A 19,731-nucleotide genomic window follows, 5' to 3' on the forward strand; every position below is an offset into this window, starting at 1 on the left:
AGGCTGTCTGGGAACCTGAGGCAGAGAATGGCATCAGTAGCTCCTTCCCTCTGGCAGGAAAAGATGACAGCAACAAATGAAATAATTTAGCAACTTTGCCCTAGTTGCTAAAGGCCTGGGAGGGCCCAAAGGAGTTGTTTCTGTTTAAATGTAAATTGTCCCGGCTTACCACCCTTACCTGTATTGTCTTTGACAGCTCTGTGAGGCAAATCCTTATTACTGTGCGGACTTAAGTATGTTTGCTCAAGTAATCCCACAATTCAGTCAGATCTGCTTCCCTATCAGGATTGTAGGGATTGTAGCTTTATACCCATTTTACAGGTGGTGGACATAACTGAGGCAAAGGAAAAGTGGCTTTCATAGGCTACTCCATGGGTCTGTCGTGGGCAGGAATTGCCCAACTAGATTGCACTGCTGTCTCTGCTCTTAAAGAAAATACAGTGGTACCTCGGGATACATATGCTTCAGGTTACATACGCTTCAGGTTACAGACTCCACTAACCCAGAAATAGTGCTTCAGGTTAAGAACTTTGCTTCAGGATGAGAACAGAAATCGTGCTCCGGCGGCACGGCAGCAGCAGGAGGCCCCATTAGCTAAAGTGGTGCTTCACGTTAAGTACAGTTTCAGGTTAAGTACGGACCTCCGGAACGAATTAAGTACTTGAACCCGAGGTACCACTGTATAAACCTCATAAACCATCTGGGCCTTGGGGCAAGCTAAAGGCTGGCATGTGGGCACAAAATTTCAAGACAGCAACGGAACTGTGCAGTTGACAATCCATGTGCATCAGAATGCTAAAAGTTGGCAGAGTTCTACTGATTTATAGTGGCTTACTTCAAATGACAGTAGATTCCAGTTTTAGAATTACAAACTTAAGAGCAGCATTACTTAGGGAACATATGGGCCTGATATTTCTGAAACCTATTTAGGAATGTGGTCAGTTAAGAGAGAAAATATGCTGTCAGCCTCCCCCTGCTACTTTATTTGTTGCTTCATATTGATTTTTCAGAGTATTAGTTATCATTCTCCACCCCATGTTTATGTTAGTAATGTATGCATTTTGTTTTGGGCATTCATTCAGAAATGAGATTTTTGGCTTGTTGCTATGGCTCCCCTTAGTACAACACAGAATAGCAGACAAAATATAATTTTGTCTGTAAAATCCAAGTGCATATCCTTGCTCCATTATAAATCTTATTGGGTGACATTGTGCAGACTACCCTACCTCAAATAGGTTATAATTTGTAACATTTGTTCGCTTTTTTAAAGCGGGATAAAAATGTAAGTTTAAAATGTTAAGACATGTTGTAACCCACCTTGAGATAGGAAAGAAAAGGAGTTACTAATTTACTACTTGCACAAAAAAGTCCTGAAAGCCAAGAGGCCACTTCCTTTGCTTTTCAACCTTTCCACTGGAAGTGTCTTGCTGGGAGAAATGGGGCAAAGCAGAGATTAAGAACTTTGTCCTGTCCCTCTTTGCTCAGCACACAAGGAACTTGCAGCAGAATTTAGTCTCACAAGGACAAATGCAATATCTGTCTCTCTCCCAAACTGGAACTTTCTGCTTCAAAACAAATGAAGGGACAGTCCCTTTCAAGCGTTTGGAAATATATGGTATGCACTGGTATCCGACTCAGTTCAGCTGTCATACTCCCCCCAAGTGAGAAGACAGAGTGACAATTTGGACCTATATACTTGACCTTAAGCAGATATTATCGTATTGTCACATTGTCATATATTGTTCTATCAGAACAGGGTTTTAAAAAAATAAATAAAAAGAAACAAGTCAAAACAAAAGAGTCCAGGCAGGCTTCTTTCTGGAGACATTGAGGGGCAGGTCAGGAAACAGCTTGTTCCTAAGAGTTATCCATTAGGGAGTTGGCCTCATGCTTAAACACCTAAAGTCAACAAAGCTGGACTTTGTTATTGCATGTTCTGTGAAGCCAAAGCCCAGACGGGCAAAATGCACTATACAGCTGGGACTCACACAGGAATCACGTGCTCCTTACAATCAGTACTCAGATATGGGTGCTGCGCAGCCAAGCTTCTAAAACACAAACCATAAAACTAAGATGCATGGAACAGCATATAGTCAGGGCTGCAATCGTAACCACAGTCACTTGTAGGCATTCTCTCACTTCTGACTGCACATGGTCAAGAAAGTACAGCACGTGGCCTAAATGTTCCTTAAAGGCTACTTCTAGGAATATATGTGCAAATGACTGCTGAAAGTGAATTAAGGAGACAGAATGGGTTATGGTTTGCCAAGACAGAGCTTTATGAGACTTTCGTAGGAGTGTGAACATTCTTTAAGCATCTACCTCTCACCGTGCGAATATGGGTCTGCACAGTGCTGTGACTTTATGCTAAATAGGGGGACACTGACACCCTCCTACTAGAAACTACCTTTTGATAAGGGAGAAAAACACGGGGGAGGAATCTGCTCCTACAAGGAACATATTACCCACAGAAGCCCCACTTGCACTGAAGTTATTTATGAAACAGACTGCCCGCAGAATTGAAATTAGCCTGCTTTTAAAAGAAAAATAAGTGGAATCACACATAAGTTGGCCTCAGTGGAAAGGGTATAGTGTTCTTTTTTATTTAAATCAAATACAATGTTTACAAAAGAAACACAAAGTAAGAAACAAACAAGTCATTCACATCAGCACCAATTGGTCAAGTCAGCCTAAATCCAGAATCCGGTTCCAATCTCACACACACACACACACTCTCACATACACGTTTCTATTTCTGCAACACTGGATCTCTGTAGCTAACAGTTACCCATTTTCCCCATGTACGCAGTACCTAAGACAGACCAGCCAGTTTGCTATGGTTGGTACAGGTACAGATGGAGATTTCCAACACCGAGCAAAGACAATTTCTGCAGATATCTAAAGGTTCATAATAAAAATTGAGTTTGTCCTATACTTTTTATCCACCAGGAAATGTAAGTTTTTTAAAAACTTAAAATAGTGTCAATATCAGATTTTTCCTTTTTAAACTTCTAAAAAATATTCCTCCAGCATAAATTTCATCTTACTTAAGAATTGTCAATCTCATGTTCCCACTTTGTTAGAACAAAGTTTGTTAAATCTTTGAAGGAAATCATTCTTCATTCCTTGTTATCCTCCAATGCTGAAATTTTTATTTACAGTATCTTCATCTTTCTTTTGGGAAGCTCAGAGCAGCTTACACAAGTCTTTCAGAGAACCTTGCCTCCAAGTAAGCCCCACTTAGCATCACATACTCTTCAGCCATTCTCTGAACCAAAGTATGCTGAGGGACGATCACACACAAGAAAAAGCAGATGAGATACACTTAGTAGGACTTTGCAGATAAAACCCTTAACACCTTTACAAGGTGCTACTACTTACTACTTTTCAGATGAAGAAATCCAAAAGTAGAGGTGGAATTTGATCTGAGGTGCAGTCTGCACCCTTATTTGTGGAATGTTCAGTGACATTTCAGTGGAAAAAGAACTATAGAGTTGGAAGGGACCCCATTCTCCTCAATGCAGCATCTCAACTAAAGCATACATGGCAGACGGCTCTCTAACTTCTGCTTAAAAAACCCCAAGGAAGCAGAGTCCACCACCTCTCGTGGGAGTCTGTTGAATAACTCTTACTGTTCCACTGTTGAATAACTCTTACTATCAGAAAGTTCTTCCTGATGTTTAGTCAGAACCTCCTTTCCTGTAATTTGAATTAATTGGTTCAGGTCCTAGACTCCAGAGCAGGAGAAAACAAGCTTGCTCCATCTACCATGTTATAGCCCTTTAGATAATTGAAGACTATGGTATCTCCTCTCAGTCTCAGGGGACAAAACCTATAATTTCTTGCCACCCACACAAGCAGCCCAAGAAACACATTTTCACAGTGCTCATTTTTTGCCAGAACCCCAGGTGACATGAGGACGGACAAGCAAGGAACTGGGCCAAGGCATTATCACATGTGATTTCATATCACACTCCAACTGGAAAGCTGTAAATTACTAGTCCTCCTACTTGGACTTTGAGGCTAATTTTTCCTAAAGTGTCCTTATTTTAGAGTTGACAGGGTAAGGTCACTTTCTGCCTACCTCAAGATTCAAGGCAACTCTGAAACCATAGGCTTGAAGGTCACTCTTCAACTGATCTTAGTGGACATATTTTGAGCAACAAAAGTTGAGATAGTTGGATTCTTTGGTATGAGACATATTATAAAGATATAGTATGTCATTTTGCTCCATTCCCCATTAACAATGCCTCTCACTAAGCTTTTACTGTCTCATAAGGGCTACAAAAGTAGACGGCTACCTGAAATTAGAAGATTTGAGATGTATACTGTAAAGGCAATACATTATCCCATGACAATGGGTCCCCCTACCTCTCATAGGCATCCTTTATTTAGGCTTTAATTTTACAACTATTGACCCTGAGAGTAAGAACCATTGAACTTCATGGGACTTACTTCTGAACAGAAATGTATAAAAATTGCACTCACAGGGTGTTTTAAAAAAGAAAAGAAAAGAGATTATTGTTATTTGATAACAAATAGGTATTATACATTTTTCCAGATTCTGGAAGAAGCTATAGTTCTATTGTATTGCAGGGAAATGCTAAAAAGCAACTATGTTAGAACAGGCCTACACCAATTACTTGGGCATGAAAGGTATCATTACTGAAATCTGTTAAACAGCCCCATATGCTGTGAAGCAATAAAGCAGAACAGAAATTATACTTGTCCCACATCAGATGCAGACAGGCAGAGTAATTATAACAAGATGCCCCCACAAAATACTTAATTTTTTTATACACTGGCTTTGTTTATTAAGGCTGTTGGTTAAAGTGTAATATATTAGGGAAGAACTCTTCAGTAGGACATAAGTTGCAACACTCCTAAAATTAAAGCCCACTTCCCAAGCTCCCATAGTTAATAAACAAGTGTGCATAAGTTCTATAACATAAAAGGACATTTAGCATCAGCGCAGCTTTGTATCCTCTGCGATTGTGGAGAGATTTCTTTTTCAGTAATCATGTCCCAATTTGACTCCTCTAGGAAAGCCAGCCATAGTTAGTATAAAGGTAAGAGACAGGTATTATCGAGGTGAGTCATGAAAGGCATGATTGTTTTATCATGAAAAGAGGAATGATACTAGTTTTTAATGACAATCCATAAAGATAAAATAGTTTCATTTACAAAGTTGTGCGTTATCAAGTGTCCCAAGTTTCCCCCTAACAACAGACAAGGGAAAGCAGACTGAAAGCTATAGAACTTTCTACTTCTAGTGTTTTCTTCAAGAAATAATACGTCAGAGTTTGTGACTGAGAGCTTTTTCCTTGACTGAGATCTAACGCAGCCTGAGATCGTCCTCAAGCACTTCCACACTGGCAAGGGTTTTGGGGAACGTAAGGGGCTGCATAGAAGAGGCTCAAAAGCTTCAGAATGAGGAGGAAGAGTGCCCATGTCACTTTGGGTCCCAACTCTTTCTTCACTAGATTGATGGCCAGAGGTCTTGTGGAGTAAAGAAAGACATCCATAAAGAGGCATGGCAAGTCACATATGGCACAACTGTTAGCACTTACCCTCATGAGCTGAATACCAAATTCATGTGTGGTATGTGCATTTGATCAGCTCACCATGGGCTGGTGAGTTTTCAACAGGTCACCACAAGTCCAGATAGTGATATACAGAGGTCCTTGCCTTGACTACAAGCATCGCAGTCATGTGACGCAGAGTTTCTACTCTATACCCTCCACTAGGAGGAGACTGTTTCTTAAACACACTTTCCCCCAAGAGGGCATCCATTCTGATTCAGTCACTTCATAGCAAGCAATGCTATGTAATACAGCAATGCCAATATGGCTCTTGAAGATCTTGTTCTTCTTATAAAAAAAGACGTTCATGAGACAAGTAATTTACAAAATGTTAATGTCACCAGCAGAGTACCAGGTAGGCTGCCTGAGCTGCTCACAGCTCCACTCAATGCCACTTTAAAAGGGAAGAAGAAATCAAATGGAAGCTTCCAATAGGCTCTGGGCTGACCGCGGGGTGGCTCTGGCCATTTCGTAGCATCCGTGAAGGCAACTGTGGTTGTCAAAGGCAACATGTTCACCATGTTGCCAATGGACTGGAAGAAAAACAAAACTATCATTTTAGAATGTATAGAGAGCCTTGCTTGGTTCCTACCTCACAGCAAATTGCTCCACAGGCCTCTTACACTAGTCCATGGTAATTCAGAGCTGTTCCCTGAACATGAAAGGGAAACCTGAGACATTTGTCTTGGGCTTGCGACATGACATGTTTGTCCTTAATGTCTCTCAAAATAGGAGACTGGGACTACTCTACAGCAAATGGAACTGAAAAGAAAAGTGATATCCATTTCTATAGCTATTATTTCCCGCTACCAGCTCCCCTTTCACCTTACCACTGACAGCTGCAAACCTGTTCTTTGTGATGCACGAACAGGCATACAAGTGAAGAACACGGAGCCTAGAGACCATCCCCCCACCCACTGGACCTCCTGACACACAGCTATTAAAATTATTCTATCACTTGTTTAACCTCCTCCTTTTGGCTGTGGACAGGAGCTGGAGGCTACACCTGGCTTCCCTTATGAGCTCCACAGTGGCAATAGCTGGTATTGCACTACACAGAGAACTAGTCTCTTGTCTTGCAACTCTCTCTGTCAATGTAGCAGATTAATCCTATACAACTCCTATACGTCTTCCCTCACACTCTAGTGGACAGGAGCAGGCTTCTTCACTGATCTCCTAATATTTCCTAAAATTCTGGTTAAGTAGTACGAGTTCTTATTTGTTACAATCATTTTTACTTTACCTTGGAAGACAGTTAATAAGTAATAGTGAAATACAGTGGTACCTTGGTTCTCAAACGCCTTGGTTCCCAAACGTCAAAAACCCAGAAGTAAGTGTTCTGGTTTTCGAACGTTTTTCAGAAGCCAAACATCCGATGCGGCTGTCGGATATTGTTTCTGGGGCGCCTGCACCAATCAGAAGCTGCAACTTGGTTTTCGAACATTTCGGAAGTCAAACATACTTCCGGAACAGATTAAGTTTGGGACTCTTCTTTTTACTATTTATTTTGCATTTTTGTTTTTGAGGCTTTTCCAGTTAATTTGTTTTTGTGGCTGCGTGGAACCCAGTTCAGCTACTGACTGACTGATTGTGTGACTACAGAAATGGATAGAAGTCCCTCATCCAAACAATGACTATCATCAGTGCAGGAAAGAAAAGAAAAATAATTTTAATTTTTATCATCTACAATACTGTCTTATTTATTTTATAGTACAGTACGTTGATTGTTGCTTTCATTTTATGGATCAATGGTCTCGTTAGATAGTCAAATTAATGTTAAATTGCTGCTTTAGGGGTTGTTTTAAAAAGTCTGGAATGGATTAATCTGTTTTGCATTACTTTCAATGGGAAAGCGCGCCTTGGTTTTGGAATGTTTTGGTTTTGGAACAGACTTCTGGAACGGATTACGTTTGAGAACCAAGGTACCACTGTAATTCATTGGGCTGGTTCAGATTTATTGCTAAACTTATGGTTCAGTGAGGGGTGGGGAACCTCCAGCCTGCAGGCCAAATGTGACCCACCAGGCCTCCTCATTCAGCCCACCAGTTCACTTCCCCCCAAACATCAGACAGTTCAGTCAGTAGAGGATGAGACTCTTAATCTCAGGGCTGTGAGTTTGAGCCCCATGTTGGGCAAGATTCCTGTACTGCAGGGAGTTGGACTAGATCAGGGGTTGTCAACCTGGTCCCTACCGCCCACTAGTGGGAGTTTCAGGATTCTAGATGGGTGGTAGTGTAAGGTTACCAGATTTTTTTCAATGAATCCCGGGACACATTTCAACTTCCTACTAAGTAGATGGATTTTGTCAGGGGACTGATTTGTAAATCTGGGGACTGTCCCCGGGAATCAGGGACGTCTGGTAACCTTACGGTAGGAGGTTCTAGGGCACAAGCTGAATCCTCCTTCCATTGAGCACTGGTGGGCGGTAAGGAAATTTTACCACCAAGAAAGATGCATTAGTGGGCGGTAGGTATAAAAAGGCTCACTACCCCTGGACTAGATGAACCTTGTGGTCCCAACTCTACAATTCTATGAGCTACTAGTAAAGCTGATCCCTGCAGAAAGCAGGACTGAATTACCCAAAGCAGAAGTTGATGCATGGGGTATTCAATCCTGCTTGGTCACCCTCTTGCTTTAGATGGTCCTGCCCAATTGTCAAAGTTGGCCTGCGGAGTGGGGAGGGAGAGGAAGATCTGGCCCCTGGTTTAGCCTTATGTGTACAAACAACATTAAGTCTTGGGCTCCCCTTTCTCCTCTGGCTTGTGTCAGAGAAGATTATAGGAAGCATCTGCTTCTAGTTTTTAACTAAGCAAGTTCCTGAAATAGGGTAACTCTGGTAGATTCAAACACTAGGTAGTGAACAAATCAGGATAATAAACCACTTTTGGATCCTAGCTTGTTTGAACTACTCAGAGTTTAAACAAACCAGAATTCACCGAGTTAAGATGCAACAGTGAGCTCTGGTTAGTTTAAAACCGAATGTAGCTTTCAATCTTCTCTGGTGCACAAAAAAGGTCAAATGTGCGAACTCACTATAGCTCATATACTTTGCATTACATCTGAAATGGTCCAAAGAAACAGAAAACAGCCCTAAGACATTATTTGTGACAGACCTTCAGAGATTTGCAGAGATAATGGTATCGTGCTCCCAATATTTGAGCTTGCGGATTAGACAGGAGGCCTAAGTGGGCCCATATCACTTGGATCTTCAGGGAAATGGGAACCATACAATGCCCCTCCTAGAAAGAAAAGGGGAAATTCTAAATTAAATAAGTGTACTTCCAAAGAGTTGTATTCCTGCTGAGTAATCAGCAGTACAAAGGGGAAGGTCCAGAATTACTGCTAAATTTGTGCTCAAATATGGAGCAAAACATGATGGCTCTACTCTGCCTCCACAGTTGGAGGCAGTATGCTTCTGAACACCAGTTGCTGGAAACCACAGGAAAAGAGAGTGCCCTTGTGCTGGAATCCTGCTTGCATGTCCCAGGGAGGACCTTACGGTCTTCAAACAAAAACATCTTGGAGGTCCTGGGCTACAGGGAGCTTAGGCTGGCCTCAACCAGAGCCAGGGCTTTTTTGGCTGCGGCCCCAATCTGGTGGAACGCTCTGTCACAAGAGACTAGGGCCCTGCGGGACTTGACATCTTTCCACAGGGCCTGCAAGACAGAGCTGTTCCACCAGGCCTTTGGCTAAGGCACAGTCTGACCCCCTCCTTTGGCAATCCTCACAGAACTCTAGCCCAATGGTTGCCATTAATTTGATTTTGAATTGATTTTAGAATGCTGTGTTACTTTTATGTTGTTAGCTGCTCTGAGCCCAGCTTTGGATGGGGAGGGCGGGATATAAATAAAAATTTAATTTTATTATTATTATCTGATTGGCCACTGTAAGAACAGGATGCTGGACTAGATGGGTCATTGTCCTGATCTAACAGGCTCTTTTGTGTTCTTATGAAGAGAGTGACATCTCAGAGGTAGTCAGAATTGCATGGGGATGCAGAATATGATGTTTCTACAGCTACCTCTCCTTTCATTGGGAGGAACAAAAGGAGACAAAAGACTTATGGCCCAGTTGAAGGAAGTTCTATGTGAATACAGTAGGGACCTGTGAATGTGCCACTGGTCTTGGCAAAACACAATGTGCTCCAGCTTGACACGGTTAGAGGGAAGTTTCTTCTATAGGGTAGATAGTTGCCCTTTCATCCTTCAGGTGCTGTGGCAAAGCTTACAATAGGATGTCAGATACAAAGCTAGCTACTCTGTCTCTCTGCATATTACCTGTATTTTGCACCCCTGGGTGAAGATGTTGGTCCGCTCTCCTGGACGGCTTGGGTCAGCAGTGCCAGTTATGGCCAAACCGCCTAAGTTGTATGCTCCCTCAAAGGCTTGGTATAGTGTTTCTTGGAAATGGCTACAGTTTGCTTCCTCTAGCTTGAAGGGTACACTGGAAATCAGACAAAACAGGGAGCATCCATTGGTCTCATGTCAGTGAAACTTAACTACCATTCAGAAACACATTACCTTTACATTACTTCTCAGGAATTACTGAATTAGAACATGTCTAAATCAGTTCTTCAATGGAGGTACATTTGGTGAGAAGTTAAAATTATCCCTTGCCAAGTTCCTTAGTTTATGTGCTAAGCAGTGAACAGTCAGCTCTGATTTACAAAATTTGGCTGTCTATACAAGTCTGTACAAAGAGTGTAAACATTCAAGAGAATATGAGGAATATTACCTGAACTGGCAACTTGTCCTCACATTCTCTCTAAACTGTACTTTATACCTTTCAGTTGCTGAGCACTGGCCATCAACTTGATTCCGTAAAATGGTTATCTGAGGAGAGAGGTGTCAGGAAACTAAACTAGAATACAATGGAAACCAGAGAAACTGTCTTCGGTCTTGTGGACAGAAAGCAACTCCAAGTGTGTACATATGTACACAACTCCAATATGGTGTGTACATATGAACACAATCATTTGTTTACATTTTAACTCATTCTCAGGTTTGGAGATTATCAACTACTGATAAATAATCTGAAATATTTTAAGACAAATGGTTTTAATTTAAAAAAATGCTAAATGATTACTATTTTAGCCTAAGTGATGAAAAGGCAGCCAAACATGAACACCTCAACACTTTGCCAATTCTCCCAAAAAAATATTTTCCCCCCAGTTGTGGGGCTGATTAAATGCAGCACATGAACAGCAAAGAGAATGCATTCCCAGTTGTTCCGTCTTGGGTATTATAGTGGGACATATAAAATACCACCCCATCTCCAAGAACCATTCATAGGCTGTTTATAACCCATAATTGGCTCATGGCAACATCTTAACTGAAAAGCTGGGCTCATCCACATGTTCTTTCTATTGGATCCAAAAACTTAGGAAAAAAAGGATATTGCATAGACCTGAAAACAATTGAAAAGCCAGGTGCAGGAATAAACAAAGAAGTATATAATTGCATATACACATTATCACATCAGCCTACAGCTTTTTAAGAAAATCTGAGGCCAGCGGATCAAGTAATACATTGCAGATAGCTCTGCAGGATGCTCTCATTTGTAGTTAAAAGTGCGAGGTGGTTACTAATACCAAGAGCATTAATTCTGGGCCTTGGTTCTCACAGGGCATTCACATACGTATTAATATATGCAGTGATATGAAGAACAGTGGGTGAGGTCAAAATCCTCTATACAGCTCTACAATCACCTAAGGGTACACTCCTGGTATCAGGCTACACTCCTGATACTAGATCAAACACAGTGCCAGAAAGGATACATGCTGCTGGGTGCCATTATACAGAACTATCAGTGGTGCTCCTATAATATATCCAGGGTTCCCACTTCTCTGTTTGGTGAGAGAAGGGCTCCTGCTCTGCAAGAGACAAAATAAATTACATCAACCTTATTATACCATCCTCTGTACATACTTTGAAATACAATAATTTGTAAGGGACAAAATTCAAACCTGGCCTAATGGTTAGGATTGACATGCCAAAGAAATGGGAGCTGAGCCTACTCATGCCAGACGAAGGAGGCCTTGTTTTGTCATTACACATACTAAAATCCTATAATAGTGCATTGGAGTACCATACATGAATCCACTGACCCAACACCGCAGTGATGGAATATAGATAATCTTGGGGCACTGTCAGACATGTGAATGAAATGGAAATAAAAAAGAACACTGGCTAATACACCAGGCAGGAATCCTTGCATGATGCAGCTGCTCCCATGTGGTGTTATAAGGCAACAAGAAATGTAAGCAGCAATTTGCAGGACAACAGTGGAAGCAGTTTTGCAGAGATTTGCAAGAAGCCTCTTCCCTAGTGAAAAGCAACAGAAGAAATTATGTTGCCATCATGTTCTGCTTTAGTCATGATTACGTCAAAGTTAATAGATGAGCAACTTGCAGCATTATTTCCTTTTATATGTGTGTGTGATTTATAGAAAGGCTACACGTCTTTTAGACAAGGAATAAGTATGCGAAGTCAGCATCTGTGGCACATCTTTCATTCTCTAAGCAAGTGGAGAATTACTGACATAGGCAGAAGAGAAAAAGTGGCAAGGAAAGGCAAAGAATGAGGATGATTAGTTTGTGTTTGATGCAGAGGGGAAAAGAAGAGTATAGTTTGCCCAGAAATTCATACTCTTATCTCCTCTGCACTGTCTTCATGACTCTTATCAGTCACATGGACTCAGACTATGGGCATATCTACCACGGCACTCCACTCTCCAAAATAAGTCACCAGGCAGACATAGCAATTTTTTTTTACCAGTATACACAAATAACTGTTATTACAGGAAGTGAGTTTATGAGACTAATACCATTGTAAGCAATTGGTTGCCTATTCATCTGCTTTACTCTATTGTTTATGTGATTGCTTCACAGGTACACAAAGTGAGAGACAAATTTAGCAGATGGAAGGAGAAAAAAACCAATTTAAATACTTTCTAGTCTGTTTACCACTCTATCTTGACAGCTTGTGTAAGAGCTGATCAGAATCTAAGATTACAGGCAAAGCTAAAAGTGTACTAGACGAAGTGCACAGATTCTGTACAGTTTGAATACTAAAAACTCAGAATCTTCTTAGAACTGCTGGTGTTAACCAACTAGACAAAAGAAGTTTCCAAAACATTGTACCCTTCCCCTTTCAATGCATGCAAGGCCTATCTCCATTTAGAAATGTTTGGCGTGCCATTTCAAAGCACTGATAGTTTCCTTTCCCTAGCTCCAAAATTAATTTGCATCACTTTGATAAACAGGATGGAGACTTCTCCAACTTGATGTCAGACCTAGAAAATGCTTCTTCAGCGCACCAGCCTGAGACTTTGACAGCCTTGAGAAGAATCTAGACTTCTAAGCCATCACAATTGTTCTGAAACACAAACTCAGTCCTTTCTTTGATCACATATGGCCAAGAAATAAATATGGAGCCACACTTGCAAGCCCGTTTTGTGTTTCAGAGTAGCCATCTCACTTCCACAACAGCACCACCATTGAGGCCCATGACAGTAGAATACTGACTCTGGGTTCCACTCTCATTGGGCTCATAACACATCAAAGGATCCAGTTGCACACAATGGCCCCAGCCCAACCCTTTTCCCCACAGTCCAAGAATGCATATACGAACAAACACTGACCCCAAAATGAAGAGAAAAGTGCTGCTGCAGTGTGGCTCTTGGATTTCCAGATATACTGGCAACTTTGAATTGAACAGACACTTTCTGAATTCCATGAATCCCATTGAACTCCACCTCATAGCTCACCTAAAAGTATGACATACATGTCAGAGAGAGACAAGGTATGAACTTAGGCCTCAGGTCACCTCCCCACACCTCTACTAATGAGGACAGCACTCGAAGAACTAATGATACCTCAGAAACAACATTGTGGCACGTGCTACCACTTAGTGAAGGAGATGCAGGCTCTGAAACAGGGGTGATGTTGACCTGGAGACACAAAAGATATTTTCAGTTCTCATATCATATTTATCTTCACCCACATAATCTATCCACAGTCATCTTAGACCAGGGGCATTTGAAACTTCCAACCCACTTCACAAAAAATAATCCTCACAACTATTCTGCTACTTGCAGAGGGAAACTTAAGCATTCCCTTGAGACCATATACAAATAAACTAACATCTTTACAACACTCATTTCTTTGTGTATAGCTAGATCCACAATTTCCAGTCCATTTTCTAGACTATGTTTCAAAATTATCACTAGGCAAAAACAAACTAACATCTCACCTGTATGGGTTGGAAAATAGTCATGTTGACTGGGACCTGAAAAATGAAAAGCCAGCTATACTTTAGTGTCTGCACAAGATAATGATTTACAAACCTTTGATCCCAATCTTACAGTCTCGTCTTCTTTGCAGTGTTTTTTTATCTATTGGGGATGAGGCATTATTTAGGAATAGGCAAGAAAAAGGTTTATTCATCCAACAAATTTTGAACCCTGATGGTTCTTCTTCAGGGAAATTCAGAGAACAGTAATTCAAAATTCAGATGTGCTACCTCATCTATTTTTTAGCATAAGAAATAAAAAAGGTAGCACATCTGAATTTCCCTGAAGTAGAGTTAAAAATGTGTTGGATCAATAAACCTCTTTCTTGTAAATCCCATTGTTTTGCTTTTCTTTCCAGTTGCTTTTTTTTAAGGTGGGGGTTCTTATTTTTGCTGGACATTATTTAGGAAAAATCTCTTAATTTGTAGGCCCCAAATACTCTTTATGTCTGTAGTAGGCCAACAGAAATATCAATTGTTTCCCCAATATTTCAAGGTATTTGACAATAAAAAGAAATATTTTTAAACCTATTCTTCATTTGGCAAGGAAGCAGAAGACTCAAATGTGCTTAGGAAATGTGGAAACATACTTGAATTAGGAAAGATAACCAATACTATACCAAAATAGCAAAATAAAAAGAGTTACCTTCAGCACACTGAAGCCACGGTAGTATGAAGCTGCATCCAATGCAGGGTCAGTGGTGCAGCTGCTTGTTAAGTCAGTAAGGATTCGAAGGCAGCTTGTGTTTTTGCTCTCCAGGAAACCTAAGTAATTAACAAGTCACATAAGCAGGTAGGGACACGCAGTAAATGTCATCCTAATGCACAGGAATCCACAAATGCAGTCAACTGGGCAATCCAACCTGTAACATGCCATGGTGTGTGTATGTCTTAAATTCAGAACTCCCAACAGCCAGGCTCCAACATCTTATTACCTGGCTGTGCCACCAACATACTGTATTAACTGCAAGTCTGACAGACTGAGCACTGTACTTCCAAGGCATTGCCTGGGTTGTAGGGCCAAGCCTAGTTAAGTACTCAGTCAGTGGATCACAAGCACAAATTCCTGTCCACTGAGACCTATAAAGCCCTAGCCCTAGTTCATCAGCAACTCAGTCCAGAGCAACTTGCCTCAGCAAAGAAGACCTCAACTAGCTACACTTTTGCTGTAGCCGGGTTTGACCCACTGCCTGGGATTATGCTGCCAGACTTTGACCCTTTAGTCACTGCCTCTGGAACCCATCTTGCCCATCTTAGACTGTATTATCTGCTTCTTTACCACAGGAGAAATAAGTATTTTAAATGCTGCTGGCAATACTGAAAGGCTCTTTCAAAATGATATTAAGTTGCATATTGTATTGGAAAGCAGATCATATTACAGGTTGAAACAAAAATGTTGTTATGCACTGTGCACTCTATTGTTAACTCCCTCTCTACCACCACTACCCCACTTATCTGGCAGAAAAAAAGAGAGGAACTCCTTTATATTTGCCATTGTACAGCAGGAAGCCAAAAAACTCATTAGCTGCTAAAAACAATTACTCGGCACTAAACTCCAACGAAGTTTGTGGAGCTCAACTAACAGATGTCAGGACTTTGCTGAAGTTCCCATGCTCACCAGCAGGATTCTCATCAATGCAAAGTTGGCTGGTTCCAATGCCCACTGGTTGTTTGAGTATACTTAATACAGATGATGCAGCAAAGTAAGTCTGTATAGGATCTCCCACCTGAAATGAAAACAGAGGGTGCTATTCAACTAAGTTTCATTCAGAGTAGACCCACTGAAATGAATGAATCTAACTTAGTTATGTTGATTAATGCCAGTAGGTCTACTCTGAGTAAAGCTTAGTTGAAGAAGAATTATTTTATTATTTATACCCTATCCATCTGGCTGGGTTGTCCCAGCCACTCTGTGCCACTTACAACACATATAATAACAAAATGAAACATTAAAAACTACCCGAAATAATACCACCCAGAGCTGAAAAGGAATCACTCGGAGCAAAGCACACACAAGAGAGGCCCATAATCATCTATTCTACTGCATGAGGATGAGTATTTAAATACAGTGGTACCTTGGGTTACCATCGCTTTGGGTTACAAACTCCACTAACCCGGAAGTAGTTGTGAACTTTGCCCCAGGATGAGAACAGAAATTGTGCAGCGGCAGTGGGAGGCCCCATTAGTTAAAGTGGTACCTCAGGTTAAGAACAGTTTCAGGTTAAGAACGGACCTCTGGAACAAATTAAGTTCATAACCCAAGGTACCACTGTAAACTCAGGAACACAGGAAGCTGCCTTATACTGAATGAGACAACTGGTCCAGCTAGTTCAGTATTGTCTACGTAGACAGTTTCAGGAAGGAGCCTCTCCCAGCCCTAACCAGATATGCTGAGAATTGAGCCTGGAACCTTATTGTAAGTTACTAGGAAGGCTGCATCCATAGAGGAAGTATGGAGATTGAAAAGGAAAACTTAACCCTGACTTCTTCTGTCTAGATATTCTGTCTAGATTTTCTAGAAGCAGCCTTCTCACCACGAAAACCTCAAGAGAAAATCCTTGATAACTAGAGGCTAACTCACCCGGTAAAAGGCAGATGGTGATGACAGAACTTGATCAGGCAAGTTGAAAGAAGACCCTCCATATTGCGCTGAAAGTGCTGGAAAGTTGACTTTTGTAACCACCTGTGGCTGCTGTAAATAGTTCAGCTTTGCTGTATGTAGAATTGCGGGGGAGGGGGGCGAGAAGGGATACATGCAACTGAAACATCACAGTGTTAAAATGAAATCTCATTCCCCTTTGCAAATCTGAACTCCTTCTAGAGGGAAGAATTTTATAAGGCAAGCTATAGGACTTGGTGCTTGTTAAAAGTATTTTTCTCCACTCTCTGTTAGAGGGCACAAAAATACTGAATGACTGCAATCTCAACAGACATCAGGATTAGAGATTTTATTATCCTAGTACAATATTTTCTTGCTCTGCTAGTACAGGATGCGCCCTTTTACATGTTGCACTTGGTGTACAATGCACAAACACTGGGGAGCTCTGCTCCTCAGAATAATGAAAAAAACCATGCAAAAGGCTCTTGGGGAGTAGATAAATGAAGACAGCACCTTGTGTCACACTCTGTGGAACATCAAAGAGTGTACATAATTGCAACTTCAATATTAGTAAGGGAATTGTAGACAGTTCAGAAACAAAGTGGGTAGAGTTGGCAACAGGATGTCACCAGCTTCTATGAAGCAAACCTCTATCCTTGCTCTAAAAGGAAAATATTAGTTAGTATAACCTGCACTTCTATTTTTAAAATCAGCTTCAGAGAAGAACCTTGACCAAACAGAATAGCAACCTAGATACTGATCTAAACTTACGATCATTTAGCTCCACACAGAACAGCAATACACATCCACCAGGACCAGGAAGGACATCAGTACGGTAAGGGGTGTTATTTTGGAAAATTGTGGATTTTTCTAAGCACACCTGACTCACAGCCCTAATAAGAAAACAAAAGCACACCGCAGGAGTGTTATTTAAGCAAACACAACTCAATAATATATTTTCTGAAGCACTTGCCTATTCTGAGATTGGGTGACCTAGCAATCTGTCACTCAAAACCACCCGAATATAAGACACTGTGATCCCTGCATTAGTTTGTCATCCATCCTGTAACCCACTTGAGAGGCTATCAACATCAGAAGTCACAATGAGGGTAAATTTTACTATGTTAAGTTTGCCTAGTACAGTGGTACCTCGCAAGACGAATGCCTTGCAAGACGGAAAACTCGCAAAACGAAAGGGTTTTTGGTTTTTTGAGTTGCTTCGCAAGACGACTTTCCCTATGGGCTTGCTTCGCAAGACGGAAACATCTTGCAAGTTTGTTTCCTTTTTCTTAAAACCGTTAATACAGTTGCGACTTGACTTCGAGGAGCAACTCATAGCACGCGGTGTGGTAGCCTTTTTTGAGGTTTTTGAAGACTTTGGTGATTTTTGAAGCTTTTCCAAAACTTTTCCGACACCGTGCTTCGCAAGACGAAAAAAACCGCAAGACGAAAAACTCGCGGAACGAATTAATTTCGTCTTGCGAGGCACCACTGTATAAGATTCGTTAGACGATTATTTTGCTTTAGTATTTTATTTTTGTTGTGATTGTGCATACTTGCTCTCTCTCCCCCTTTCTTTTTTAAAAATAATTCCTTTAAAATGAATGGCCTAATTAGGTTTTTAAGCAATACTAGTTTCTGGACACACTCACAGTTTGCGTCCCCCCCCCCCCCCGATCATTTGATCTATGCTACTGGTTTGAAATGCATGGGAGCACTGGCGGGTCGGAAGAGGAGTGCGGGGGGAGTGCACTGCCCCCGGCAGAACGATCCCAGTGGGGTGCCATCGTGGCTGCCCCCCCGCGCTGGGGGTCATGTCCCCAGGACATGCGCCACACCCCTAAGGGCAGCACACCCCATCCCTGGGACGTGCACCAGCCCCGCCCCTGCCTGCTCTCCGCCCCTTGGTGCCGGAGCATGAAGCTCTGCCACTGCCTGGGAGGTCAAGCAGGGTGACTGGCTGAAGCTGTCAGGCATGAGACTTGGAATTTGGCTGGCAGTATCCCTGCTTATAGGCAACTATAAGCAATCCTGTACTCTGTTGACCAAGTGAGCTGGGTGCTACCATCATTGACAAATAATACCTATCTTGAATGGTGATGGAACTTCAACACTCATGCAGAGGTCTTTCCTAGCCCAGCTACCTGAGATTTTGTTACCCAGAGATACCATGGCTTCAATTTGAAACATGCAACACATGTGCTTTGCTTCTAAACTACTAGCCTGCCCTCAACATTTGTAAAAAAAAAGCAAAGGCAGCAATATTAGTAGCTCAGAAAAAGATGCCTTTCCCCTTCCCACATCTTTATAGGACACAAGATAAAGGGGTACTCTCACTTAACCTTTCCCTGTAACTCTGCTTGCAAGTTGTCTACAAACAAGTTTTCTTAGACGACACTTAGAGGGCAGAACATACTAAAACTTACATTCTTACTATTTCACTAATGTGTTTACTGCTCCTGTCGGAATTCTCCAGCATAGGTGTGCAAACCTCCTATCCACCCAAATGGTACTCATGGATCTGACCACTGCCACCACCAAGCATCCTGGCTTATTGAAGCTAGCAGACTCATTCAGATCCCAGGCCACCCCTATGTCTTAACACACTGTGGAGAGAAAATTGTGCCCATGCATTTCACCTGGTGCTGCCTGGAAGACAAAAAGAGAAGGGACATTCAGGGCCCCCCGTGCTACAATCTGAGCCACAGCTTGAATCACAGCAGCAGTTGAGGTCGCAGAAGCCTGGGTGCAGATCACAGGGGCAGATGGACGAAGAAGCACCTGTGGGGGACAGAGAGTTAGAACTGAAGGTGGTAAGGAGAGGCTGTGAACTGAGAAACGGTCTCGGTAAAGCATCGCCTAAACGGGGTGGGCGGGGCGGAGGGTTATTCACATATTGCCTTTAGGGCACCCGATGCCCCGGACCACCCTCAGCCTCTCCCTCCCTCACCAGCTCTGGGTTCGAGTCTCTCTTTCCTCTCGACTTCGGCCGCCTCACTGATGGGCGCCTCACTGGGGCTCGTCTCGTTCGTGGGCGCTTCCTCTGCTTCCAGAGTGCTGTTTGCATCCCGGGGCTTCGCCTTCCCCGACGCCACGACCGACAACAGGAGCAGCAACGAGAGCATCGGCTGTGCGGCGGCCATAGCGGACGCATCGCCCCGTTGCTAAGAAACGGCAGTCGCACGTTCATGACGTATAGGCGCAAAAGAAGTACGTCAGCCTCAGCCGCTTCTGTGTATCCGTAAAAACCAAGTGAGAG

General features: G+C 42.1%; 1 protein-coding gene across 2 annotated transcripts; it reads right to left on the reverse strand.

Moving 5' to 3' along the window:
* Nucleotides 1–2,574: 2,574 nt before the first annotated feature.
* On the reverse strand, nucleotides 2,575–19,648 carry TCTN3 (tectonic family member 3). Of its 2 annotated transcripts, XM_081006729.1 has the most exons (14): nucleotides 19,423–19,647; nucleotides 19,112–19,253; nucleotides 17,244–17,365; nucleotides 16,455–16,585; nucleotides 15,492–15,600; nucleotides 14,520–14,638; nucleotides 13,835–13,870; nucleotides 13,458–13,532; nucleotides 13,224–13,349; nucleotides 11,359–11,454; nucleotides 10,317–10,414; nucleotides 9,860–10,025; nucleotides 8,696–8,821; nucleotides 2,575–6,115 (listed from the first exon to the last, which is right to left on the reverse strand). In XM_081006729.1, the coding sequence occupies exons 1-14, from the start codon at nucleotides 19,613–19,615 to the stop codon at nucleotides 5,888–5,890; spliced, it is 1,767 nt and encodes a 588-aa protein (XP_080862855.1). In that variant the 5' UTR covers nucleotides 19,616–19,647; the 3' UTR covers nucleotides 2,575–5,887. The 2 variants fall into 2 exon arrangements, with proteins under 2 accessions (XP_080862855.1, XP_080862856.1); XM_081006730.1 differs by lacking the exons at nucleotides 13,224–13,349; nucleotides 13,458–13,532 and having other exon boundaries at nucleotides 19,423–19,648.
* Nucleotides 19,649–19,731: the final 83 nt, after the last annotated feature.

Source organism: Podarcis pityusensis (assembly GCF_964106645.2).
Source record: "Podarcis pityusensis genome assembly, chromosome: 5".
Classification (NCBI taxonomy): Eukaryota; Metazoa; Chordata; class Lepidosauria; order Squamata; family Lacertidae; genus Podarcis; species Podarcis pityusensis.